This window comes from Aptenodytes forsteri, unplaced genomic scaffold, assembly GCF_000699145.1.
Source record: "Aptenodytes forsteri isolate BGI_AS27 unplaced genomic scaffold, ASM69914v1 Scaffold231, whole genome shotgun sequence".
Taxonomy (NCBI): domain Eukaryota; kingdom Metazoa; phylum Chordata; class Aves; order Sphenisciformes; family Spheniscidae; genus Aptenodytes; species Aptenodytes forsteri.
The window spans coordinates 3,080,623-3,108,028 of record NW_008796046.1 but is presented as its reverse complement, the minus strand read 5'-3'; the positions used below and the strand labels follow the sequence as shown (position 1 = coordinate 3,108,028).

At 44.8% G+C, this 27,406-nt stretch overlaps 1 protein-coding gene across 1 annotated transcript in view; it reads left to right on the top strand.

The window, feature by feature from the left end:
• The window catches only part of TENM4 (teneurin transmembrane protein 4), a 421,264-nt gene extending 394,721 nt beyond the window's left edge, over positions 1-26,543 (top strand). Inside the window, exons 27-31 of the mRNA XM_009286142.2 lie at positions 2,140-2,375; positions 8,641-8,937; positions 10,118-11,732; positions 16,142-16,284; positions 25,785-26,543. Of these exons, the coding sequence (XP_009284417.1) occupies positions 2,140-2,375; positions 8,641-8,937; positions 10,118-11,732; positions 16,142-16,284; positions 25,785-26,543 (3,050 nt within the window). The remainder of the gene's footprint in view (positions 1-2,139; positions 2,376-8,640; positions 8,938-10,117; positions 11,733-16,141; positions 16,285-25,784) is intronic.
• Positions 26,544-27,406: the final 863 nt, after the last annotated feature.

The window sequence follows — 27,406 nt, the reverse complement described above, 5'->3', positions numbered from 1 at the left end:
GAGCTGGAGCCGTTCTCAAGGTCTGTGAGTGTCTTGCTCGCTCCGTTGTTCTCCAGGGAAAATGCATGTTGCAAATTCCCTTTGCATGCGGGGTGCTCGTGCATTTTCCTTCTGGACTCACAGCTCTGGCCAGCTTTCACAAATCCTTGGTGAACCTTTCAAGAAACCTGGATCACACTGTGAACAGGTGAGGTCTGAGAAGGCATTTTCAGAAGGTTACAGATTCCTGTAGGGTGGATTTAGGAGCCTCTACAGCTAACAGGCACCTCAGGGCCTCAGTGGGATGTTGTCCTCTGGATTAATGACGAAGTGAGCATTTGTTCAAGGCCAAAATAGCGCAGTAGTGCCCTGCAGCCAAAGCAGCATAAAATGCAACATCCCATGGCCCCTGGATTTCATGTAGCCCTTGAGAAATGCCTTCCAAAGCCAGGGAAGAGTATTCTCTTGGGAAAATGTTGAAAGTGAAGGATTTACATTCCCCACACTGTACCACACTGCTGGTGACAATCCACTATAACCCCTCTGCGGTGCTTGTGTGACACGAAGGGAACATCAGATGTCCAGTGAATTTTACAGAGACCTTCAAGCTTTCCCCTGCTTCCTGGCGAAGGATGAAGGAGGGAGCTGTGTGGAGATATTAGCTGTGCAGAGGTATTTCACTGATTTGATTTAAAGCGCATCTCCTACCACTTTCTCACCAAACCAAGCATCTAAGAACAAAAGTGTGACAGCCAGCTGACTGTCCCCCATTTGCAGAATCAAGCGTGGAGTGGGTTTGATCCTGCTGGAGTCTTATGTCAAAAGACCATCAACTTAAGTACTCAGTGGTACAGCTAAAATACTTGGATCTACACTGTGGATCACTGCTGTATGTTTAGAGTGGCAAAATCCAGTGCCACAGCAGTTTCACACCACCGCTACTGTGTACAGTAAGTCGAGTTGTGGTCCTGCTGAGATCAGCGTGGCAAGACTCCAGCTGGCTACAACAGGAGCAGTATCAGACTCACGATGAAAAACACCAACTGGTGTCAGGTTTCCTTTCCTAATTATCCAAACTGTGCTCTTTGCTGATCTATTTCATCCAGACGAGAGATGATAATTTCGCTGTGACCTCGTTTCCTGCTGAGCTGTGGCAGAGCAACTAGTGAACAAAACCCAACTTGCCTCAGAACGGAAAAACAATTGACATGAATTTTTAATGGGTGTTTTTATTCACAATTAGGTATTTATGGCAGCCTGGGAGACAGAAATTATAATATTTTCCAGCTTTTGAGGAGCTTCAGATAAGGCAGTCTTTGTATAACGTGCTTTTAAAGCCATTCTGCGCTGAGCAAGTCTCATGCTTTCTTACCCTTCATGAGCTCCTCTCTGCAGAGAAATGCCAGCTGGAGATTCAAAGGACGGGCTTTCAGCCTGCCTGATTCCTGAAGGATGTGGAAGAGGTATTGTTCTTCTCTTCCACTCCTGAACTCCCAAATCCTGGCCTCAAAATACGCTGATCTTTGAAGAGCTAGCGGAGGCCAGATGTACAGAGATGTGTGGGAGCTTAGTGCCTCTGCTTTCTTTCCAAACGTGAGGACTTTGGTTACCTCCTGAAAGCTTTCCCAAGTGAACGGGTTTGGCTGTTGTTTGGGGAACTGGTTAGCATTAACTCGCTGTGCAATTTCCTGTCACTTGTGAGATGGTGAATAAGCTGAGGAAAGTAGGTGGCCCCACTTTTTCATGTATTGTAGTGGAATTGGGATCTTTAGGATACAAAAGCGTGGAAAGTTTTCAGCTGGACTGTGATTTAAAACAAATATCTCACCACCCAGTGTTTTAGCCTACAGGAAGAGGTTTGAACCTGCGTCCTTTGCTAGGGTATTATACGGCTCTTCCACGGGTGTCTTTTTTAACCTCTGTAAGGCTTTTCTGCAAGAGTTTGAGGTGCAGAACCTCATCAGAATGAAAAAGAGATTGTCCATCTTTACTTTCACTGGTGAAACCAATGTCTTGCTGACTGTGAGTGGGACGGGTGAGTGACAGTGTATTTGGTTACAACCATCAGAAATGCTGATGAAGCCTGGGTGAGAGAGAAAATGGAAAGTTGGAGCTGTATCATTGGGCAGCCATTTGAAAAAATCTCTTTCCTATCTTCAGACCAAGTCCGAAACAGCTATTACATCGGCGCTGATGGCTCTCTCAGACTGATGCTCGCTAACGGCATGGAGGTGGCCCTGCAAACCGAGCCACATCTGCTCGCTGGCACCGTCAACCCCACGGTGGGGAAGAGGAATGTCACCCTGCCCATCGACAACGGCCTCAATCTCGTGGAATGGAGGCAGAGGAAGGAGCAAGCGAGAGGGCAGGTCACCGTCTTTGGACGTCGGCTGAGGGTAAGTGAGAAGCGTGAGCAGTTTTGGTCTCCACTTCTCATCTCACCAGTCTCCAGTCTCATGACAGAAAGGGACAGGGCTGATTTGTATCGTCTGCAATAGGGAGGAGGCTGCAGGACAGAGAACTAGCTGTTCATCCTCAGTGACACGACCTTTATATGTCTTGAATATGTCCTTATGTCCACTTATGTGCTGATGTTCTCTTAGCCATCACAGGTAGTATTGCTGACTTGCCTACAAGTCCTCTGCATCACTGGGAACATGTGACCTGCTGTCAGACACCGTAGGTTTAACCATCATGTCAGGCGTACTAAGCAAGCAAGGGACGATTATAACTATAACATACTGCACCAATTAGTATAGACATTTTCTACCTGTGCTGCTGGCAGTAATACACCTGAGCACCGAAAGCTTTGTAAGCATACGAGGACAGGCTGAGAGAGTTGGGGTTGTTCAGCCTGGAGAAGAGGAGGCTCCGGGGAGACCTTATAGCAGCCTTCCAGTACTTAAAGGGGCCCTACAGGGAAGGTGGGGAGGGACTCTTTATCAGGGAGTGTAGTGATAGGACGAGGGGTAACAGTTTTAAACCGAAAGATGGTAGATTTAGATTAGATATTAGGAAGAAATTCTTTACTGTGAGGGTGGTGAGACACTGGCACAGGTTGCCCAGAGAAGCTGTGGATGCCCCATCCCTGGAAGTGTTCAGGGCCAGGCTCTGAGCAACCTGATCCAGTGAAAGATGTCCCTGCCCATGGTAGGGGGGTTGGAACTAGATGATCTTAAGGTCCCTTCCAACCCAAACCATTCTATGATTCTATGATTATTGTTCACTGGGCAGCCTCAGAAAAATCTCTAGATTCCTGAAACTTGCTAATCTGTCGAACCTGTTGAAGAACTGGGCTCGCAGGGCATTGCATCGCAATTGCTGTTATTCCCCAAAGTGAAGTGTTATAAACAGCTCCAGCCTGATGGTACTCTCTCCTCCAGGAGCGCGCGGTCCTTTCTGTGCTTGAGACTGATGTGTTTTGAAAACATTGTTCTGCACAATGCATCACAGACTTGTCAGGGCTGTTTAAAGATCTTGCCCAATAAGCCTGTAATTCCTCTGCTAACTGCTGGCAAGGCTGGTAACTTGTAATAGCAAGTCCTGCACAATCACCCTGTACCTTGCTAGTCTCAGAGTCACGGGCTGATGAGCGGTTCCTGGAAAGCTGCTCAGCACCTGGCAAATTCAGACCCACGGAGAAAAATGCTTAGTGCTGTGTAATGCCACCACAGCAAAAGGACTGCAGCTATTTATTTGCGCTTAAGCTTTGCAGTAAGTATTAATGCTCTGGTTTCAGAATATGTGTTTCCCAGTCCTTGCTCTTCACCTTTCCCTATTCCCTGCTGCATGACCCCTGCCACCTTGGTGTGATTTCTCCCATCTCTCCTCATTCACACTTGTCAAGTACTGCTCTTCACCCTCCCCAACCCAGCCTCTGTTCTTTTTCCCTTGGGTCGATAGCCTCATATTTTGTTATCAGGAGAAAAACTGCAAACAGTAGTGAAAGCTGAAGCTGCTCCTTCAGTGGGAACTGCTGTATATCTGCAGATCAGTTGGCATCACCCTTCTTGTTTGGTTTGTCTTGGGGTTTTTATTTTATTTTAATAACCAACGACATTATCAGACAGGTCTTTTTCTGAAAGGAGAGAGCCTTCTGAAATCTGCAGCTGTCACAGCTATTTGGTATTCAAAGCAGTTTCCACTCATTTAGCCGCAGCTCAGCTGCCCGTGTCAGTTTTATCTTCCAAAATTTTCACAATAGATTCAAACGCAGAATGTGTCTTTGTTTTATATTGTACTGCAGTTGGAAAAACACCTGCAAAATGAGTTTTCAGGCTGGTTACTTGTGTCCCAATAAATCCGCCAGCATTTATTCACATTTTGAGCCTATCAGGGCCCTTCTAGTGAAGCAGAAGAGCATCTTACACGGTTGAAGGACTCAGTTATGGCTCTGTTCAGGGTTCAAAGTAGCTGAGGGTGTACAAGAAGTTTTAAGCTGCCTGTTTGTGGCATGCAGCATCTGCACCCCTAAGACATAAACCTGCAAGGTGCTAATTGCCTCCCTGGGGATTGCCCGGCATTTAGCATATTCTGTGTGTCATGTTCTTGTCTTCCCTCATACCAGTAATTGCTGCTTTCCTTGGCAAGGGAGAAGCTTAGGGAAGTTAAGTTCAACATGTTTTTGTTCATTTTGGGCAATGTTATCATTTTCTGCCATATGTGAGTAAATCACCACTTTCCCTCTCCTCTCACCCCACTGCTCACATGAGAGAGCAGCAAAGACACGGTGCTCCACGGGGAAAGAGCATGCCCAAAGAGGCTGCAGCATCACTCCATGAAGCCTTTGAGATGATGAGAACAGGATCTGACCACTGTAAAAGAGGGAGTTCCCCTGAAACCAGCATCCTTTCTGCTGCCGTCGCATGGATCCACATTTTATGAGTCGTGGCCCTTCCTCCCATGGTGGCAGGGTGTTCTTGGGGACTGATGACCTGTTGCCATGAGCTCGACCAGCTCCCAGCATGATGAGGCCGGTTTCACAGCTGCCTCCTTGACCCTCTCTAAGAAATAATACAATGCATGTGTTTATTGCAGGGATAAGGCACAGGGCAGGGACTTCTGCATGGATGAAGGGAAAAGGGCCAGCCCTGACACCTTTTCCCCAGTCCCATCAATGCTGACCTGGCTCTGCACTTGGCCAGGCAGCAGTAAAGCAGCACAAATATGTTAAAGCAGCCCCTTTCCCTTCTCCTATCCCACACACCCCGTGGAAAGTTGTGATGCTCTGATCCACCCACCCAGTAGTGAGATATCTCCGCAAATTGGCTGGCTACGAATTCAACCCATCACTGGCCAACAGCAACACAGACTCCATCTGTAGTGAGAGCGTTAGGTAAACTCTGCTCCAAGGAACAGAGCTGCTTCCTTTTTTTTTTTTTTTAAACAAACTTGAGTTTTTCAATAAAGAGGGGTGTAAAATAATCTCTGACAGTAGAGCAAATAGGACAGCCAAAAGAGACAGAGCTGCTGGCTCAGCTCTTTTATTTATTTAACCATGGAAACTCCTGTTGTAATTCACTTTGTTTTTCCCAAGACCTTGGCAGCAGGTTAACGGTGGCATGAAGACCTAGTGCCCCAGACACTCCCCAGAACCGGCGTGACTGGAGAGGTCTCTTGGGATACGCTGCTAACCATTCCTGGTGTGATGACTAACGAGGACAGTCCAGCATCGTCTCCACACTTTCTGCAAGGTGTCGAGGTCTGGATATGGCCACCCCAATGGTTTTAGCAATTCGCTGGGGAAATTGCTTTGTAAGCGGCCATTTATCACACGGATGTTGTTGGCTCCTGGGGCTCTCATTGCAGAAGTATTGTTTGCTCTCCTCTGCTGAAGGTTGCCAGAGTGTTTTCGTGAGAAATCTTCACTTTTTGTGCTCTTGTACTCCCAGGGAGATCAATGCATGTTTTTTAATTGTAAAATTTAAGCTAAAGGAACTCCATAGGAAGCATTGGAGAAATCAGAGATGGTGCCGTGTTTATGCTCTTGCTTTTCCAGTGCAAGCTAAGGGTTTGAATAAAGTGCTGTGGAACATGAGTTTGGGGTTAAATTTAGTCTCTCACACATTGTAGAGGGGAGGTCAAATACACAGTGAACTGTGGTTTTAGATTTACCCTGTCTCAGTCCTGTGCTGATTACAGGCCTTGTCAAATGCTCTGAGGGGCAAAAGCTTTTTGCAGGAGCTTTCAGACCCCGTTCCAGGATAAGGACTCCAGGATGTAGGATGGCACCTTATTTAGCCACTCACCATAAAACACGGTTATTGGACTGAAGCCTGCAGCCCTGTCAGTGCTTCTGCAGAAAATTCACTTCTATTCAAGGCATGCCCTTGAACAAGGATGAAAAAGATTTAGCCCCTGTTCAGAAGTTATCTGGCAGGGTAGAGTTCACTTTGCCCATCACCTTGAGGGGTGGCTGTTGGCACTGCAGTACTTTTCAGAGAGAAGAGGGATTGCATCGAGAGAGCAGGAGAAAACAAATCGTAAAAAAAAAAAAAAATCATGAAAAGGGAGATTGGTTCCAGCTAGTCCCGCAGAAATTGCTTGCCAGAGCATGGGGAAGGTGGAATGACTTAGGGCACCAGTAATGGGATACAGAGATTTGGACTGAGCTTAAGACCTATCCAGGGACCTGTTATTTGGTCCTTCCAGCACAGTGAATGGCACTGCTGCTGGCGTACAGATCAGGGAGGCCACTTTCAGCCTGGATTACTATCCCAGCCCTTGGAAGAGCTCTTTCCAGCTCTCTTGGCAGAGACCAGGAGCAGAAGAAGCTGCAGCTGCTGGGCTGGAGCTGCTCTGTGAAGAGATGGAAGGCAGAGATACTATTCCTTCCTACTTTGCTTTTTTTTTTTTGCAAGCAATTGCCGCTTCTGTTTCTCTATTTATAGCAGCAAGCACCTATGAGATATCAAATTGTTCTGTTAGTTACATGTGTAACTTAGAGTTTTGATACCTTTATAATTATTTTCCAGCCTGCCTCTTAGAGTGGGCTGTTGGCTAATTTCTTCTTTCTCTCATTGCACTTTTACATTCTATTTTACACATATTTAATTAGAGCATTATCTACCTTTCCACAACGTTTCTTTCCTCAAGTCATACCTGCCTTTTACCATTGTTATTCATAACTTGAAAATCATTGTTGCACTTGCCTCCTCTTACATCATCTTCACACTTACGTCATGGCACTGATTCCTTCTCTCTTGGCTGGCCACATGCACCCTCAGCTCGCTTCCACATTTTCTGAGCCGTGCTTTTGCCTCTTCCGACCCCAGCTCCTGAGATGCCTTCTTTTGACTTCTGATTTTGCAGTGGCCCCGTTCTCCAGGTTTCAGCACAGACGTCTGCCCCCACAGCACAAAAGCACTGCAGCGGTCCTGCTTTTCCCTCCCGTTCCTCCAGGGCTGAGGAACCCCTTCTCCATTGGCTCTACCACATCCTTTCTCTCTTTTCTCTTGCTGTTTAGCTCTCAGATACTCCCACATCCCTCAAAATATAGCAGGAATTCAGTCATACACCCTAAAGTAATAACCAAGATCAAAGCAGGGCTGAGGACAGTGCTCAGGTCAAGAGTGTCGGCTTTACCCAGAGCAGGATAAGGCAGTATGTTTAACTTGCAGTCTGAAGACCTTGCAGCGACCTGCAAACCCTGGTTTATTGACTACAGCTGAAGGGCTGCAAAGGGAACTGAAAACCAAGCCAGCTGTTTGGAGTTTGAAATTCATCCGAGAAGAATCTGCACCCTTCTAGAAAAGAGGGGTTCACCAGCTGAAAGAGGTTTGAAAGTGGTGGGATGGAGAAAGAGCTGTCTTAGCAAGCTTACACTGGGAACGTGGGCTGAGCATCCTTGCTCAGTACTTTGCTACTGTAATGATGTGGCTTTGTAAGTCTCCTTGCACACGCGGCTAAACGTGAGTTGTATTATCAGCTCCTTTTTGTATTGCTGTGCACTACAATCCCTGAATCAAAATGTATTCCTGTTCCTACCTTTGAAGTAGATACCTTTGATCTTTGGAAATGCAGAGGCAGTGGAGGTAACAGGAGTGTAATTATGCAACACCGAATAACCCCAGGACAACGAAGCTAAAACTCCAGCTCTCACAGAAAAGTTCCCACTCTGTGTAACATCTACAGTGGTCAATGCCTCCATATTTCATTTCAGGGGAAAGGCTTAACCTCCAGTGCATGCAGTATATTCAGTAAACTCAGAGAAAAGCTCTGCTTTCCACTATGTTGACACAATATCCATCTTTTTTCTACAAGCATTATTTTTTGATGTGCATGAAAGCAAAAGCCTATATATCCCAGGTTTGATAGGCAGAGTACCTTGCAAATATTCACCGCAACAGGTTGTCATTTCATCTTCTGTAGGTCTGTAATCACATCAGCTGTAGCAGTCCTAAGCCTAGGTTTGGGATATGGGCAATATTCCTTCACCGTGGTGATGATTCAAAAGTACTCTGGTTTTCTGCCTCTCTCCTCACTGAAGTCAACAGAAGCAACGTTAGGACAACTCTTTGCTTTGAAAATTGCCTCTTATCCAGAGGCAAGGAACTGCTGGATACTCTCCAGTGTGGTCTAAAGAGGTGTTTGGTGAAACAAGACTAGTCGTCGTAACTTAAACTGTTTCCAGCTTCCTAATTCTCCGTCTCTTTCCTGTAGGTTCACAACAGAAACCTGCTGTCCCTCGACTTTGATCGTGTGACAAGGACAGAGAAAATCTATGATGACCACCGCAAGTTCACGCTCCGCATCCTCTACGACCAGGCAGGGAGGCCCAGTCTCTGGTCACCCAGCAGCAGACTGAATGGGGTCAACGTCACCTATTCCCCGGGAGGACACATTGCAGGGATTCAGAGGGGCACGATGTCAGAAAGGATGGAGTATGATCAGTCTGGCAGAATTACATCCAGGATCTTTGCTGATGGCAAATCATGGAGCTACACTTATTTGGAGAAGGTAAGAATCCTCTTAGCACTCAGAGATGGTGTATTTGGTGCAAACGGGCTTTATTCCTTCGACTTCAGTAGAGCTGCGCTCCTTCACATCAGCTGATTAATGGTCCTTATGGTCCAGTACTCCTCTTCTGCCTACACTAAGGTGCACATAGTAACTGATGCCAAACCACCAAAGAGCAGTTGAAAATAGCCTGAGAAGTTTCTTCCCAGTCACACTGACAGTATGTCTTAATGCTGTGAAGCTTTGGCATTTGACTTTTTAAGCACAACGGTCCTTTGCTGAGCTAGCTGCAATATAAAATATCTTCAGGTAAAGTCAGAGAAGTGAACAGTAGGAACTTCCAGTAGGATTTTCCATGTGAAAACAACCCATACGGTCTGACATCCTGCCTTCTTCGAGTGGCCCATTCCTGCTTCATAGGAAATACGTGTAATTAAAAAGTGCGAGGCATGAATCCAGCCAGACTGTTGGGCATTGGCATGGGACTTAAATTCTTCTGGGTATTACCATTCATCGTTACACTGCCCAGTGTCATATAGATCCATACGCTGCATACCTGGGGATGGAATTTTTTATTCCTGAGTTTTGCACAGAGCCTATCCCTACAACAGTTTAAGGAAACTGCAGTAACATAGCTTTTAAAAAGCAAAAAGTATTGACTCGCCCCTTGTATTTTCTGTTGACTATCTGTATCAATTGTTACATGCAAAAAAAAATCCCAGAACAAATAAGCAAGCAGGCAGAAGTTTGCAGTAAGAGAGTAATGGAAGATATGGAGACACAATGAATTAATTGGGCATTGGAAGGTGTCAGGGGGTACTTTTTCAAGCATTGTTTAAGTCGCTCTACCAATTTTATTTATTCAGTCTGTAAAAGCTACTGGCACAGGGAATTTGGGTGAAGACAGCTAGCTACAGGGTATTGATTCGAACAACTGAGCATTCTGAACTTAGACCTTCCTCACTGCATTAACTGCTTCTTCCTCTGACCCACTCCTACCTGGGGACACTTGATGTGCTGTGCAGCTGCGTACCTCTCACCATTTAATCCTATGGGTGCAGAGATTTATCTCACTTGCCCTGCTTTTTGGATTGGAGAATCTTGCAGGTTTTGTGAGAGTTGAGTATAATTTTGCCTGAAAACCAGGAATATAATCTATACTTTTCTCCTTCCCACCTAGTCCATGGTGCTGCTCCTTCACAGCCAGAGACAGTACATCTTTGAGTTTGATAAGAACGACCGGTTGTCATCGGTGACCATGCCCAATGTTGCCCGTCAGACTTTAGAAACCATTCGTTCCATTGGTTACTACAGGAACATCTACCGGCCACCAGAAGGCAACGCCTCGGTAATTCAGGATTTCACAGAGGATGAACAGCTTCTCCACACTTTGTACTTGGGCACAGGGAGACGTGTCATCTACAAGTATGGAAAGTTGTCCAAGTTAGCCGAGATGCTCTACGACACCACAAAGATCAGTTTCACTTATGACGAAACCGCTGGCATGCTGAAGACCATAAACTTGCAGAATGAAGGGTTCACATGTACAATCAGATACAGACAGATAGGACCCCTCATTGATCGACAGATTTTCCGCTTCACTGAGGAAGGCATGGTGAATGCACGCTTTGACTATAATTATGACAACAGCTTTCGGGTGACCAGCATGCAAGCAGTCATCAACGAGACACCTTTACCCATTGATCTCTACAGGTACGATGACGTGTCAGGCAAAACTGAGCAATTTGGTAAATTCGGAGTCATTTACTACGATATCAACCAGATTATCACCACTGCTGTCATGACTCACACTAAACATTTTGATGCCTATGGCAGGATGAAGGAGGTCCAGTACGAGATATTCCGGTCGCTGATGTACTGGATGACTGTGCAGTATGACAACATGGGGAGAGTGGTTAAGAAAGAGCTGAAGGTTGGCCCTTATGCAAACACAACTAGGTACTCGTATGAGTATGATGCTGATGGCCAGTTGCAGACAGTGTCTATCAATGACAAACCACTCTGGCGTTACAGCTATGACCTAAACGGAAACCTCCATTTGTTGAGTCCGGGGAATAGTGCCCGCCTTACGCCGCTCAGGTACGACCTCAGGGATAGGATTACTAGACTGGGGGATGTGCAGTACAAAATGGACGAAGATGGCTTCCTGAAGCAAAGAGGCAATGATATTTTTGAGTACAATTCAGCTGGCCTGCTCATCAAAGCCTACAATAAAGCTAGTGGGTGGAGTGTGAAATACCGCTATGATGGCCTAGGAAGGAGAGTCTCCAGCAAAACCAGCTATGGCCATCACTTGCAGTTCTTCTACGCAGACCTGACCAACCCAACCAAGGTCACCCATTTATACAACCACTCGAGCTCCGAGATCACCTCCCTCTACTATGACCTCCAAGGCCACCTCTTTGCAATGGAGCTCAGCAGCGGTGATGAATTCTACATAGCCTGCGATAACATTGGCACTCCTTTGGCTGTCTTCAGTGGGACTGGCTTAATGATTAAGCAGATACTGTACACAGCATATGGGGAGATCTATATGGACACCAATCCCAACTTCCAGATCATCATCGGCTACCACGGGGGACTGTATGACCCCCTCACAAAGCTTATCCACATGGGACGGAGAGACTATGATGTGCTAGCGGGTCGGTGGACGAGTCCAGACCATGATATGTGGAAGCATCTGAGTAGCAATAACATAATGCCTTTCAACCTGTATATGTTCAAAAACAACAATCCCATTAGCAACTCTCAGGATATCAAGTGTTACATGACAGGTAAGACATTTAAATTAATTAACATATTCACAAGCTTGCCATCGGTGAATAGGTTTCTTCTCTCTCAGTATCCTGGTCACCATGAGGTTTTCCAGCGTTTAATATAATTGACACAAGCTTTTCTTTGCCAGTTGACCCCTATGTCCAGGGCATGTTTAATTCATTAGCATAGATGGAGATTGTAATTCCCAAACCTGTTTCCTTTTCTCTTCCTTGGTGTTTGTTCTCTTTATTTTGCCTCCAGTTTTTCGTTCCCTCAGAAACCCCAAGTTTAGCTGCCGATTAATGTCCCGATAACCTTTTTCTTTGTAGAGGGGCAGCTCTGTTTACACAGTTTTGCCTAGAGATTTATTTGCAACTAAACAAATGACATGCAGATTTGTTTTAGCAGAATAGCAACAGCAACTTAAACCTTTTATTACAGTCAGTCATTTCAGAGCACACTACAGTAACCATGTAGTTCAAAGTTAATCTGCCCCACAGAATTAACAGTTTCTACTAAAAGTCAATAAAAGCAGATGCGTTAGACTTAAAGGCCAGATGTTAGGGCATACCTACCCCACAGCTTGACATAACCTCCGAACTGCTTCCCCTGGGGCTTTGTAAAATGGCAATAACATGAGCTCTATGTATGTTTTTATACAGAAAATCATTCTGCAGGTTAAATGTCCTTCCTATATTCATACTTAGTGCAGCACTGGTGGTAATGTTTGAGAAGACCATTTTGGTGGGACTCTTTTCTATATACTTCCCATCGGAAAACCAGGTGACACAATCACAAATCAAATGTACAAACTTCTTAAGGAGATACAAGTAATTTTTAAATGCTCCTGCTGCGTCTATCACAACTTTCCCATATGCAACAATATTTGCATTCCCCTAAAGTGACAAGATTGGTTTAATAGCAAAAAATGTCACAAAATAAAAATCCTGGGTTGTTCTGTTCCACTTGTTTTTCTGGCCATTAGGATTCGTGCTTTCAGGTTCTTCTGCAATCATCATAAGGATTAGATTGTATTTTTTTTTAATGAAAAGCTGTTTTCTCCAGAGCTGAGAAGATGATGCCATGAGGGAAGTAAAATATGCCAAAAGATGCAGACTAAGATCCTGTATGTTGGCCTCACTCTGATAATTAAGGCTGGCAGGGAATACTTTGAGATAACTTTTCCTATCAGAAAATGCTCATTTGTCAAAACTGAATTTGTTTGTGGGAGAGGGTTGAGCTTGAGAGATTTCTCAGCAGAAATGTTGTAAACAGCTCTCAAAATTGTCTAAATGACAAATTCCAAAATAGCCTAAAAGAAAAATTCCTTTTTGGTTTACAACCTTTTCAAGTTAAGTGTAAACTAATGATTGAAAACTGGAAAAGAAAAATTAAGAGGTCAAAACCAAAATGAAAGATCTTAATTTGAAATTGTTTTCTTGAGCTGATCTAGTTTTTGAACAGTTGCTTCGTGACATATTAACGGATTTTTATTTTCCTGCTCAAGTTAAGGCAGGACAAAATTTCCAGTCCTATCTTGGAACAGGCGAACAGCTTCCCACCCAGCTCTGATGATAACATCAAGATGTCCAAATCTGATACTTTAATATTTTATATGCACCAAATAACTTTTTCCATGGTCTTAAAAGTTCTGGTTTTAGTCTTCCAAGAATACAGAGCCCAAATACATTTTTTAAGTTTCTCCTCTCCCAGTGCATGGAAGATACAGGTCATGGAATGGGATGCGTGCCATGATGCTAGGCTGCGGCTCTGGCATTTCTTTCTGCTGAAGCTTTCCGGCACCTCGTGGGCAGGACCTGCGATGAGACTGTCCTTGTCATCACAACCAAATCTGCCCAGATTTGGGCACAGCGAACTGCTCTCTGTCCCTCCATCCCCACCCTGGGGCCCGCTGTCCTTAGGGGAACTCAGCACGCAGGACACAGGCGAACGACACATGCTTTGGTCTCCAACGACGAGGTTTCTGAGCTTGTGGGTACAAATTGGAGGCATGCAGAGGGGGGAGCAGGAGAAGCAGGTATTTACGTTTTGAGAGGCCCATTGTTAAACATGAATATTTTAGCGATTGTACACTTCATGGCACAGAGCTTTGCTGCCAGCTTCAGCAATCCTGATGGATTGAACTGACATTTCCATTACATGTGTCTGCATTAAGCACTCTTTTTCTTTGCCCTCAAATGAATTTACTGTGAAATGTGTTGGCAGGGTTACTGTAGCTGAAAAAAAACTCTGTGATGTGAAATGTGCTTTTCTGTCAAAAAAGTTGTCACTGCCTCTTGGCAAATTAATATTTTCCCCTCTGTTTTCTCAGCTCCACACCTTTCTCCCATGTTTTTGGGTTGGTTTTTTTTTTTTGTTCTGGGTATTCCAACACCTCTTCCCAAAAAGAACAAGCTCCTGTTTGCAAATGTTTTGAAAGTCAGTTTTCTGAGAAGTAGCAAAAAAAGCCTGTCTTGAATCTTTCCAGACATGTTACATATTTTTCGGCTGTTCAGCATCCCTGCTCTGTATCCTTTTTAACGTTTGTGAAGTGCTTGGAAAATGGTTCCTGCACCAATGCCGACCTTCACTGTTTTGCTTTGTTCTCCTGACCACCTGGTACACAATATGTACATCAAAGGTCTTCATTTCACATGAGAAAGATTTGGAAGCAGGCTGGTTTAGCGCTAAGCAGAAAAATAATCAAATGAGCCTTTTAATTTCCTTCCCTCCCCCCGAACTCTCTGTTTCAAAGACACTCCAGAAACAATCTGTACATTGAGTGAACAGAAGTGTTTTTATTACAGAAATCCTCCCCCTTCCACATGGATTGTCGCAAGAGCTTTTTGGACATCTGCCCGATCTCAACATTTTGGCCTGTAAGAAAACAAGCAACAGATAGTGTGTTTGTTTGGCTCCTGGTTCTCCAGTCATCTGGAAGTGCCTTATTTGTCGCTTGCATCCATAATTTCTTTTCCAACCAGCTCTTCAAAACACTCATTTAGGCTCATGGGGAATAGAGAAAAAAAATTCAAAGATGCATATTTGACTATTTAAATTGATCCCTTTTTCAGATTGTTTCAACAACGTTTATTAAGTTTAGCACAATGAAAATCAAGCCCCTTGCACGTCCAGCTTGAAGCAGAGCAATCACCAACACAACCCCGGTTACATGCAAAACGCTTAAGACCCCTGGGAGCTGATATTAGTTAAACTTTACCCTCATACCTTTCTTTTTCTTGCAATTGCTATTTGTGTGCCAAATGCACACCGTACTGCTGGAGGACTGTAGCAGGTGTGTCCTTCTCTAGAGTTCAGTGAAGGCAAACAAGGTGAGATCATCAAACGCTCTGAAGTTAAGGGGGGAAGCGATGCTGATCCCAAGCAGATCTAGGAGCCAGCCAGCCTCATCATTATTTCCTCCAGCAGATTAACATTCAGCTGCTATTCCTAATAGCTGTGTGATCAAAATCAGGGAAGACTTTGCAGTCTGTACTGTCAAGTGAATGCAGGAATGATGTCCCAAATGGCTGGGTTTTCCATCGTGTCCCCTTTAGTGCCAGTGGTCCCCCTTTTGCATAGGACAATAGTTCATTGCTTGCAGCCAGCAGTTTTCTCACCATCAATGGACTTCTAAGGGGTTTGTGAAAGGTACCCAAGCAAAGTAGTCTTGTATCTGTACACTTATTTGCACTATAATGTACCCTGCAGGTGGTGTGGAGGCTGATTTTAAATGTCACTATAAAAGATGACATGTGACTTTACACTGGTTTAGTACTCAAACTATACCTGCTTATGAAAAATGACAAGAAACTCAGGACTGAGGCGGAAATGCCATGGAACAAACAGAGGATATGTCCAGAGCCTCCACCATGAGCACCTGCCCAATGACCGTGCTGTTCGTCCTGGATATCCTGGTATTCTGGCTCATATAGCTCTAAATTTAGTCTTCAGCCTGCAGGCCCTTGGAGAGTCCTCAGGAAGAGAGGTACTGTGGCTGAGATATTCAGAGCTGACTGTAGGACTGGACAACACCTCCTATTCGGCTGGAGCATCTCAGCCTCCATTAGTGTATTGTTGTTCCTGTGCTTCTCCTGCGTCACCTTAGAGCAGTACCTGGTGCGTGCTGACAAAGGACAGGCATTGAGCTGGCTTTGATGTGAGCCATTTGGTCACTGCCAAAGCTTCTGTTTCAGAGCTGGGAAAGTGCAGAATTGGACTGCGGTTGGAGGTGGAAAGCCCAGCTTTGGCATACGGTTCCTTCAAGGACCATTAAGATTTGTGCTCTTCACATGAAGTAGACACTCATCATTTTGGCCAGACTGCTACAGTGCCAGGCACCATGGGGTCCTCCTCTGTGCCATTCTCCTGAGCGACCCTGCTTGAGAGATGAGATAATCTGATTTATGCTTCTCTTCCATTCCAGATGTCAACAGTTGGCTGCTCACTTTTGGGTTCCAGCTACACAACGTCATCCCCGGCTACCCCAAGCCAGACATGGATGCAATGGAGCCGTCCTATGAGCTAATCCACACACAGATGAAAACCCAAGAATGGGACAACAGCAAGGTGATCCATGCAACTCCATACTGTATCTCACACCCTTATCAGCATACTATCCCGTTGCAATCTTTATTAAAAACCCCTTATCAGCCTGTTCTCCCAGATACGCTGGGAGATTAAGAGTGAGTCAGTCCCCATTACAGTGATGAAATCTGACTGAATAATCACATCTTAAGTTCCTTACTTCCATGGTGCTTTTTCCTGTGATGTTTTCTGGTGGTTGCTCAATGAAATGGTATGCTACTGTTTCTTTCTCCTGCAAGAGGCCACGTTACAACATATTGCAGGCTAAGTTCAAGGCCTTTGCACCAAGGATTCTTGGAAGTGAAAAAAAGCAAATCGTGATACAGAATAATTTTCTACTTTTTTTTTTTTCCTAGAAACTTACTCAGTCTGGTTTAAAATGTCTTAAACAACAAGTCCTAGTACTTCCCTAGGAAACTGTTCTGCATTGCAGTGGGTCTCACCAGAAAGAAGTTTTAGCTGATAGCTTTCATTTTATCTGAGTGGGTTTAATCCCAAGTCACCGTGTCCTGCTTTTAAAAACAGGCCTGCATCACAAACCATTTTGGTAGATGCTGGCACAAAATTCAATGATGAAATTGGCAAGAAAAAAGCTTTTACAGCCAAATTGTTTCCCCCTCTCTTCCCGTTGGGAATTATTCAGCTGAAAGTTGGAAGCAGCGCTGTTAAAGGTTAGCACATTGGGTCCGGATCTGAGAGCCCTGGGTTACTCCCAGCCCTACTGCTTATTGGTTGTATGACCTTGAAAAAGTCATTTACCTCTCAGGATGCTCTTTCATCTCCTAGCCTGATTTTATTCTGGGGTTGCTTTCATCTGTTTAGTCCGAATCCTCTTTAGTCTGAATTCCTGCTTGCTATTGCTGTGTATTCGAACACCGTGAGAGCAGTGAGGCACCAATGTGTTTGGGAAGATCAGGATATGCTCTTAACATTTCTGCTAACAAAATGATAACAGTAGGAAGTGGAATTGATCCCAGCTGCCCTCCTAGCTTCTTTATCTATGAGTTCACTGAAATCTCACTGTCCTGCAGCAGATTCTTGAGGTCCTGTACACATATAAAACGAGGAGGTAAAATACAGTGTCACGTTTCCCCAGCCACAAAAGGTATCAAAGGTATGAACAAGATACTGTGGATTAATAAAATATTCATGTGCCAGCCCATCCTTGGTACTCAGCCTCATAGCTATGGTGAAGACAAGCTAAAATGTAGCAGCTTCAACTTCAGCGAGAGATTTCTATTAAGACTATCACTTTATAATAGAGGGGGACCAAAAGAACTATGCCTTTTGCTACCATGGCTGAGTCGACGCTTGAAAACCATTACGCCGCAGTCACTCAGTTGTGTTTTAGAGCTCAAAGACTCCTTTTTTTGTGTCTCTCTTCCTTGGATTAAACAATAAGATGCTAATAGAGATGATTCCTGTAATGAGAAATAGCCTCAGGATTTTTCCTCCTCTCTGATGTGACACAGTCTCCCCAGGCAAAGCTGTACAGGAGAAGGCAAACAGGGAAGGCTCATTCAGAGACTGCACAGAAGATTCTCTCTAAATTGTTATGTGCAGTAGATAATAACTCTCACAGAACCACAACAGAAATTATTATTGTTGTTGTTGTTATTATTATTACATAATTATTTTATCATTCGTTCATTATTATTATTAGGGTTATTGAATAGCCAAGTAACTTGAGTGACAGCTTGAGATGAAGACTGACACTCGCTCATACAGGCAGCTGAGCTGGAAATAAAACCAGGGAGCCCTCCCTTCCATCCACCCATTTTAGGTGAATCTGCCTGAATGAGCAATAAGAAGAAATAAAATCTCCATGTCCCCTTCAGGTTTTTAAAGCAAGAAACTGCAGTGGGGACTGTGCAGGGACCTGCTTGTTAAAAGAGGGGTTTATGCAGCCACCATGCTTCCAGATGAGTCACTTTACAGTCAAGTGTTGAAAGTGGAATTTAACCATTGCAGGTTGTTTCACATTCTTCCCCTGTGTTATGACAGCAACAAAACATGAGCATTTTTATTTTAGTCTACAGTTGCAAGATCATGCTGTGATAGCGAGTGGCTCTCAAATGCTATAGAGCAGGATTCCCTTCCTTTCTGTCACATCCAGCATATTGTAGGCATATATTTGCATAAAATAAATTCATTCACATATGATACCTGAACATTTTCTCTTAAGCCTATCCGTGCATTCCACACTGATGTTTCACATGGAGTTCTGTTCGCTCCCAACCCTTCCAGCCACACATACACGCTCCCAGACACAATCCAGCCCTCCTTCCTACTGGTTGTCTCTGTATTTATTGATGACGCATGTGGAAGAAAATATAAACTTTTGAAAATTTCACATAGCAAATGACAGAAATAAAGTTAAATGGAAGCACAGGAAATATTTTCAGATAATAAGACTGGTCAAACCGTGAAATGGTCTTCCAGAGCATATGGAGGAAGCTCCAGCTCTTTTGTTATTTCAAAGTAGCCTGGACAAGGCACTGGACAATGCCCATGCTGCTTGAAATCCAGGGATATTCCCTGAATGATGTACTACAGATTTCTCATCTCCGCGTCTTCCAGTCCCTGGTTTCTCTGGGTCACATACCTCCTTGTGATAGACCAAAGTAAATTTGAGTTACTCCACTGGCTTTGCTGATCAAAGCTGTGGCCCAGCAGGTTGAGTCAGTTCTTTTATCAGAGAGGAATGAATAACAGGAGCACAACAGCAAAGCAACTAACTCCACATAAATGGCTGCTTCGTATCTCTTCAGAGTGCATAACCAAAGGGCCTTAGCACCGCCTTCCAAAACATTGTTGGTACTTGCCTTGCAGGGCTGGAAGATGGGAGAGAGAATTCTGACTTTGAGCACCCACCAGCTCAGAAACAGCCAGCATGTCATAAACCTTGCACTAACCCCCTGCAGCTCTGGAGTGACATTTAAAATCCAATACCCTGTTGTGCAGCACTTTCCCCCCCTCCTCCCTGCGGCCGTGACGCTGTCATTAAATTGTTTGTTGAACAAGTTCAGTGTTATTGGCCACCAGGGGACTGTGGGTGACCTCTGGCATATTGTGGAGCTGCTGCACCTGAATCCAATTTCTCTTCTTTTTTTTTTTTTTTTTTTCCCTTCCCTTTTGTCTTGTTGAACTGTCAGGTAATTGCTGGAGCCAGAACAACTCTATTTGCGGGGAAGGGTATTTTGGAGTCAGCGCTTGTATCATTGATTACACCATATTATTAACTACCCTTCTCTCCATCCCCTGATCACCATGCCTCCAGGAAGGGTCCTGTTTTCTGCAGTGCCCATTACAGGCTGTGCTGGAGGAGCAGCTTTTTGCGTCCCTCAATGCGCAGCTTTTTGGAGGCAAGGGATGCTCAGCCAGGGAGTGAGCTGTAGGGCTGTGTTTTCTGGCAGAGCTTCTCCCAAGGTCAATCTGTTTGAGGGACTGGCTCTGCCAGTGTTCATCATTCAGGGAGGGCATCCTCAGGGAGGGCATCCTCACATTGCGGGTGCTTTGTCCTGGGCTTGGGCCATCATGCTGTCTGCACGTCTGTCCATCAGCCCCTAGTTATGTTTTGCAAAAGTCGTGGCCAGTTTTCACTAGATTTGATGCGGGGGAGGGAGTTGAAGTCTCAAAGACATTAAGCTCTTGAATTTTATGAAAATAGATGAGCAAGAGAAGGAGGCAAATCCTCTTATTTCCCAACAGATGGAAATCTGCTTGATGAGCTCAACCTCATTATCCCCCTGCAGCTGTGTACAGTGGCGGGGTGGAGGAGAGACCTGTCCTCTAATCCCAAGAGTTAGCACTTGTGTTTTGCTCATTGCTAACCAATCAGCATCTACAGCACTGGTCTTTGCTGACCAGTCGCTCACCTCCATTGTCCCATTTGCATTCATGGTTGACAGGTTGTTAAGCAGCACATTGCCTCTCCACCAACCAGCACGCGATGCAGCCGTGCTGATGGGTAGGGGCTTGATAGGCTGTTGTGGTTGATGGGCTCCTCCTGCACCTTCGCCAGCTGGGAGTTGGTGGGGGACACCCAAATGGGGACTCATCTTCAGGTGATGGCCAGGTGGAGTCGGGGGAAGAGGCTGGTTTCTGAAGAATGGATTGTTAACAGACAGCTAGGGGGTAAATAGGAAGGAGTTAACGATGAAAACTATCTCAGAGAAGTCATAACTTCCAAGCCTTTTGGAAGAAGTGGCTTTCTGCATTGTAAGCCATATGATGGTAAAAGAAACACCTATCTGTGTATAATGGCACAAGGATATAGAGAAGCTTGGAAACATGTTCACGTATTTCACATCTTGGATCCTTGATGGGAAATTAAAGCTTTCAGTCTCACACTGGAAGGCAATATTTAAAAACAACAGATGATAGTATCTGGCTATGGTATTTCAAATCCTCAAGAGGTGCCTGCAAAATGCAAGAGGCTATTCGGAGATCTCTGTAATGTGCCATTCTCTTGAGCTCTGTGCAGCAGCAAACAAATGATGAAGGTCGTTCTCTTCTCTCCAAAGGGCTGTTACTAGATAAAGTGAAATGTCACCTAAGGACATCTGATTAAAAAAGACTGTGAGGAAAAACAAAGCCAGCATATTTGTCACTCACATCTAGCAACAAATATTGAAATAAAATAACTATGAATTCCCTTCTTTCTGCCGTAAAACTGGTTTTATAGATACCTTGGTTTACAGTTGCTAAAAGCAGCAGCATTTTTTAGAGAATACCACATGCCACTGCAGCCTTGGATGGAAATTTTCGGTTTCTCTTCCTTGCCAGTTCATTAAAATGAGTTCTAAGATGAAACAGAAATGGTAATTTCAAAGTCAGGGATACACTGCCTCTTTGAACTACATATAATCTCCTTGCCTCCACCCCCTTTATATTCAGAGCAGAGCATACAAGCTAGTGTACTCTGGTTTGCCTGAATTTGTTGGAGTTTTTTCTTCTGTTGGATGCGTTTGCTTTTCTTTTAAAGAAGTGCTGTTCCCAAATATACTCTTTGATAAAAGAAAGGCACTCAAAAAGTCATTTCAAAGTCATCCTGGGCTCATTTTCAAGATAACAGAGATGTGTTTAGTTATTATAATAGTTAAGTGATGATAATGTTCAGCATTACAGTTGCACGTGTCTGATCTCCTACTTCCCTACGTGACAAAAATGGGGAGAGCCCAGGAGGCCTGTAACCAGTCCCCAGTGGAAAACCCTTTAGATGTGATTTTTGTTCTTGATTAAGACACCTAAATTTAGGTCCCTGCCTGTGAACTTGGTATCCAAGCTTCCATTATAGCCAGCAGAGATCTATAATGAACTCAGTTGCTGGTGCCTTTTGAGATACCCTAGAGTTTCCTGGACTTCTTCATGTCTACAGCATGATTACCTGCACCCTTCTGGAGCAACAACTGGTGGCCCAGCATGGCTCCCTGTAGTGCTAAAAACTATGTTTGACATCACCCATTTGGGTGACTCAGCAGTGGAGCCCAAAGGACAGTTCAGATAACCAGCTGCTAGGGGCTAGGATTGAATTCAAGACTAAGACATGTAGATGTAGGTGTCTCCATGTGTGCTAGGTGTGTGCACCCACTGTAGTCTGTCAACATCTGGTCCGTACAGGCAGTGGAGCTCACTTAAAGAGCTGACCATGTGCTACACATTAACTTTAGACCAAGCTGAATCACACTCTAGGCTCCATTGACTGTGCAAAGCAGGGGCTCAATTCATCTGCCAATAGAGGGAGCTCTATTGCAAAGTGGCCTCCAGGTGCTACTCCAGAAGGGCAAAGACCTCCCAGAGCTGCTTCTGTTTCTCGCAGCCCTGTGTGGATGCTGCAGGCACCCTTGGGAATCTCAGATCACACTAGACATCCATGTAATGGTGTATGGGCAACTGAAACAGTCTTCAAGTCAACACTGACTACAGTATGCATGAGAAGTGGGGGCATAGAAGGCTGGGGCAGCCACAGATTGACAGGTTTCTTTGTCAACGAAGGCGGTTACAGCCCCCAACTTCACAAACTTCCCACCTACAGTCTCTCTAAGTGGGCACATGACTGGACATCAAGAGACTCCCAGTCATGTGTCTTTGGTCAGTCATTGAATCTCTGGTTTAGCCACCAGGAATTGTGCCAGTAACAGTCCTACAGTTGCACATGCAACATGAAAAAATGCTTTCCGAGTATAGAGGAGGAGATGTCCTGGATGGAGACCAAGAGGACACCAACAAGCCAGTTGGCCTGGTATCCTATGTGGGTGTCTTTAGGCAGGAAGTGTCAGTGCCATTGCTGTTAGATCATGTGTAATCCCTTAAACCTCCAAGTCCTGCCAGTAGCGGGGTGACTGCTGCTTATTTTCTTTCTAAATGGCATCCAGATGAATAGTGGAGCTGTGGAAATTGTATGACTTCATATAATATCATGATGGCAGTATGTAACTAGAGCAAGGAAAGCTCCAGCATTCTATTATTGGGTCATAAATTGTAAAAAAAAAGACTTTAAAAATCGGGGTTTCCTTTTATAATGGGCAATTACTGATCTGAAATTCAAAGCTATGGAGACTTTGGCCATAAAATGGAAAATTGAAAATTACCTCAGCCCAGAAGGTCTCAGGCTATGGAGCTTGAGGAAGGTAGATCATGGCCCAGCTGTTGACTGTGATACCTGTTGTATCACAGCATGTGCCAACCAGGCTACGATCCTTCCTGAATTAATGGCAAACCCAAGGACACCATCCACCCTGAAACTTTGTTGTACAGCTGTTGTCCTCACAAGGCTCCCTAACCCCATTTTAGAGCATGTCTCTACAGTTAAGTAAAAGAAATCCAAGACCAATCCCTGGCCCTGAGGCTAGGTAGAAATGACCTGGAGAGTTAGGAAACATGTCTTGGAGAAAGCAGTTGGAGGAGTCCAAAACCAAACCAGGAGTTAAAATAAAAATTACCCAGTGTGAATGATAAGAGGTGCAATACAACATCTCACTCTCTTTAGCTGTATTTACTTTTAAAATTTTATTAAATTATATTATTTATAAAATATTTATTTTATATTTAGCACTATAAACATATGGTTATGAACTGTATGTCCCGCTTGTCTAAAGCACATTAGATGATTGTCATATCACAGTGTCTACCTTTCAGCGTCAGCAGGTTTTCAGAGCTTGTTGCAAACTCACTTTTCATTTGGGATCGGAAGGAAAGACAAGGGAGTGGTGTCCAGACCCACTGGTTTGTTGGGGCAACATAGTTTGGAGGCACTCACAGGGGATCTATACCTAATAATTTGCTCAGAATTGAAAAGGCGCTAGAGTTCCTGCAGCTCATCCAGAATAAGGTGATGAAGACACAATAGAAGGGGAATGGGGGAGATTTCTGATAGGAATAATTCTCCCATGCCCAGTGCTGTCTGACCTCCCAGACCTCCCTTCCCCAAGGTGATAATCAGTAGATGGTGCAATTAATTCCAGGGACCCCTTCTCACTCAACTGCTGGTAAACATGGTCATGTATATATAGATGGTGATACATAAATGACCACAGGACATAGCAATGTAGCACAGAAGACCTGATTTACATCCTTGAGTGAAGGAGCTCGCACCAAAGGTGATTCAACATGAGTAATGAGAAATGCCTTTTCCTATCACTTGTAAAAGTTACTGAGGCGAGTTGGAAGAGCAAAGCGGAGTGCTTGAGTAGTGGGGAAGGACCACCTAGAGTCAATCCATATGAGATGCACCTGAGAAGAATACCTCCCCATTTAAGTCTCTCTGAAGAGGAAATAGCTAACCAAGGCTGTGCAGTATACCCTTATTTAGAACAGTGTGCCATGGAGCCTAGAAACCTAATTGCTTCATGTCCATCATCAGTGACATCTACATTAATTACGTCCATTTTTTCCATAATTAGAGCACTTGTGCAGTTGGCAGGGGAGCTGAGCTCGGCTCCCTATCAATCTGTTAATTATATCGCTCTCTAGGCTGTCTGCGAGATCCCCCACAGGGCAGTATGGGGAGAACCAGAAAGAGCTCCTCTTTCATAGGTGGCTGGTTCCTGCTCCAACTACTATGCTGTTAATCAAAAGGGGAAAAGGAGGAGCTACTGCAGCCTGCTTGGCACTTTGAATAAAAGCCAGTCCTGGGTCTTAGGTATTTCAGGCCTTCACAACCCAAAACGTGCTCTGTTCCCTTATAGTTTTCTCCTTTATAGATCAAAACTGCTCATAACTTCTGAGTGAGTTGCCATGCTAAATCCTTTATTTTATTTCTTTGATGCCTTGAGACCCTTCCCTGGAAATGGCCACCGTGGAAATGAGGGTTTATTTCCCTTCCCTTGCCATGTTACAAGTCTTAGTTGAGAGGTCCACGCTGAAATGCCTGCATCGTCTGAATTGTCTTCTTGCACCCAGGAAAGGATATGAGCCTTTAGCTTGTGGACGGTTTAAGGCAATATCCTTCATGGATGTTAAATTTTCTCAAAATAATTGGAGTATAGCAAACTTTTCTTTGTAGCCTATTTTTAATCCTGGATGTCACTACATTACTGAACTGAGCCGTCGGCAGTGCCAGGAGAGTTTTGTTGTAGCATCGTCTTGCTTTTGTGAAATTTGAGCAAATAATTGTTCGTGAACAGGGGTCTGTAAGAAGCCTGCGCTGCCGTGAATTGATGAGAGGATTTCCAAAGACATTTTGCAGTAATAATGAGCTGCTGACTCGCTGTGTGCTTGCTCCATTATATGCTAACAGCAAAAGTGACTTTGTATTGTACCTGACTGCAAATGATCCAGGCTGTTGTCTCTCAGCAGTTTTGCTTCAGTATAAGCCAAAACTCGAGCATCAGGTGTGGCTGGCCTTAGCTCAGGGAGCCTGGCGCATTGTAGAGGGTTTGCAGGAAATAGGAGTTGGATTTAGGGCCTTCCTTGAGTTTTGAACAACCTGCTTTGGCCAGGTTGAAATGGGGTATAGAGAGGTTATGGCCACTTTGAGGGTCATACCTGTGATGCAGGGCTTTTGAAGGTAGCACGAGGAGTTACAAAGTGAAGTTAAATTAGAGGGAACTTTTACAAATACTTCCACACTCTTTCACAGAAAATCTGAAAGCATTTTATAAAGCATCGTGGCCACAAGATGAATGATTTCTTATGTGCAGATGAACACTGAAGCGCAAAATAATTGCATGTCCAAACTAGACCCTCACACCACTGAGGCAAAAAATCCTTTTCTACCTCTACATCCTTCAGTCTGTGAGATTAAATACGGTTCAGTTTATTGAAACAATGAGTATCAGGGGGAACAACCTGCCAGCACATCTCTTTCATTAAAAAGAATTAAAAATCTGAAAAAAGGTGATAGGAGGGAAAAAAACCCATGGAGCTCCTCATTAGATGTTTCCAGGATGTTCTGCTGGTTTCCAGCATGCTAATAATGCCTTTGGGTCATCAGGCTTCTCCTTCTAACACATCTTTCTCTTCTTTCTTTCCCTGCTCAGTCGATTTTGGGGGTCCAGTGTGAAGTGCAGAAGCAGCTGAAGGCCTTTGTCACTCTTGAGCGCTTTGAACGGATCTACAGCTCCAGCATCGCCGGGTGCCGGCAGGTCAAGAAGAACAAGAACTTTGCCTCCGGAGGCTCTATCTTCGGCAAAGGCGTCAAGTTCGCCATGAAGGACGGGCGTGTGGCCACCGACATTATCAGTGTGGCCAACGAGGATGGGCGGAGGATCGCAGCCATCTTGAACAACGCCCATTACCTGGAGAACTTGCACTTCACCATTGACGGGGTGGACACGCACTATTTCATTAAGCAAGGGTCGTCGGAGGGCGACCTGTCCATCTTGGGCCTCAGCGGCGGGCGGAGGACCCTGGAGAATGGCGTGAACGTGACGGTGTCCCAGATCAACACAGTGCTAAGTGGAAGGACTAGACGTTACACGGACATCCAGCTCCAGTACGGTGCGCTGTGTCTAAACACTCGCTACGGGACCACCTTGGACGAGGAGAAGGCCCGTGTCCTGGAGCTGGCCCGACAGCGCGCTGTCGCCCAAGCTTGGTCCCGGGAACAGCAAAGACTGCGGGATGGGGAGGAGGGTATTCGCTCGTGGACAGAAGGGGAGAAGCAACAAGTGCTAAACACGGGCCGGGTACAGGGCTACGACGGCTATTTTGTGATCTCAGTGGAGCAGTACCCCGAACTCTCAGACAGCGCCAACAACATCCACTTCATGAGACAGAGCGAAATGGGCAGAAGGTGACAGAGAGGGTCGATGCGGTGACTTCTTGCCAAAGACAGCTACTCTTTTGTGGCCACTTACCTGACTGTGTTGTACTCAATCCTTTTTCTAAACTGAACAAGGAGGGGGGGGGAGGAAAATAGAAAGAGAAGGAATAATACGGTTGCACTGTAACTCATGCAACATACTTCTTTTTTTCCTCTTTAATTTGGCCTTCACACGTTTTTTGCAATGAACAGAAGGAATATTTTGCCGTAGTGTGATCACAGTGAAATTTACTGTCTCTCGTCCTCTTTTTTTTTTTCCCGCCCCCCCCTTTGTGAGGAATTTGAAGTGGGGAGTCGTCAACGTACGTCCTTAAGTGTGAAGTGCGAAATGGGTGTCTGTGCTAACTTGTGTCATCCTAACCCTTTCTGATTTGGGGCAGGGACAGATAGCCTTCCACCCGAAACATGGGGAGCCCGCGGCGTGCTGGAGAGCTCTTCCCGAGAAGAAAGGAGATGGAAGACGATGCTGATTCCGATACTCCGAAAGCAACCGTCCAAATCATGTGCCTCAAAAGAGACCTTACAAGTAGTTTTCACGTTTCACTTGGGACATAAAGTGTTTTTTGGGAGCTCCTGCTGAGCAGAAGTAGATTATAGAGGCAAAGGAGCTGATTATATTAACTTGCAAGATGATTCTCTTCCTTCCTGAACTGGAATAAAAAAAGAAAAAAATTCAGTCTTTTTTCATTATGAGAGTAGATACTTTTGGGGGTTTTTTGTGTGTGCGCAAATCCTGGTTTTAGTTAAAAAAACCTAGCAAAAGCCAAGAAAGGGACTCCTGCTCTATTGAGAAAAGCTAAAATAAATCCTCTCTCTCATACGTAGAGCTGTTCTATA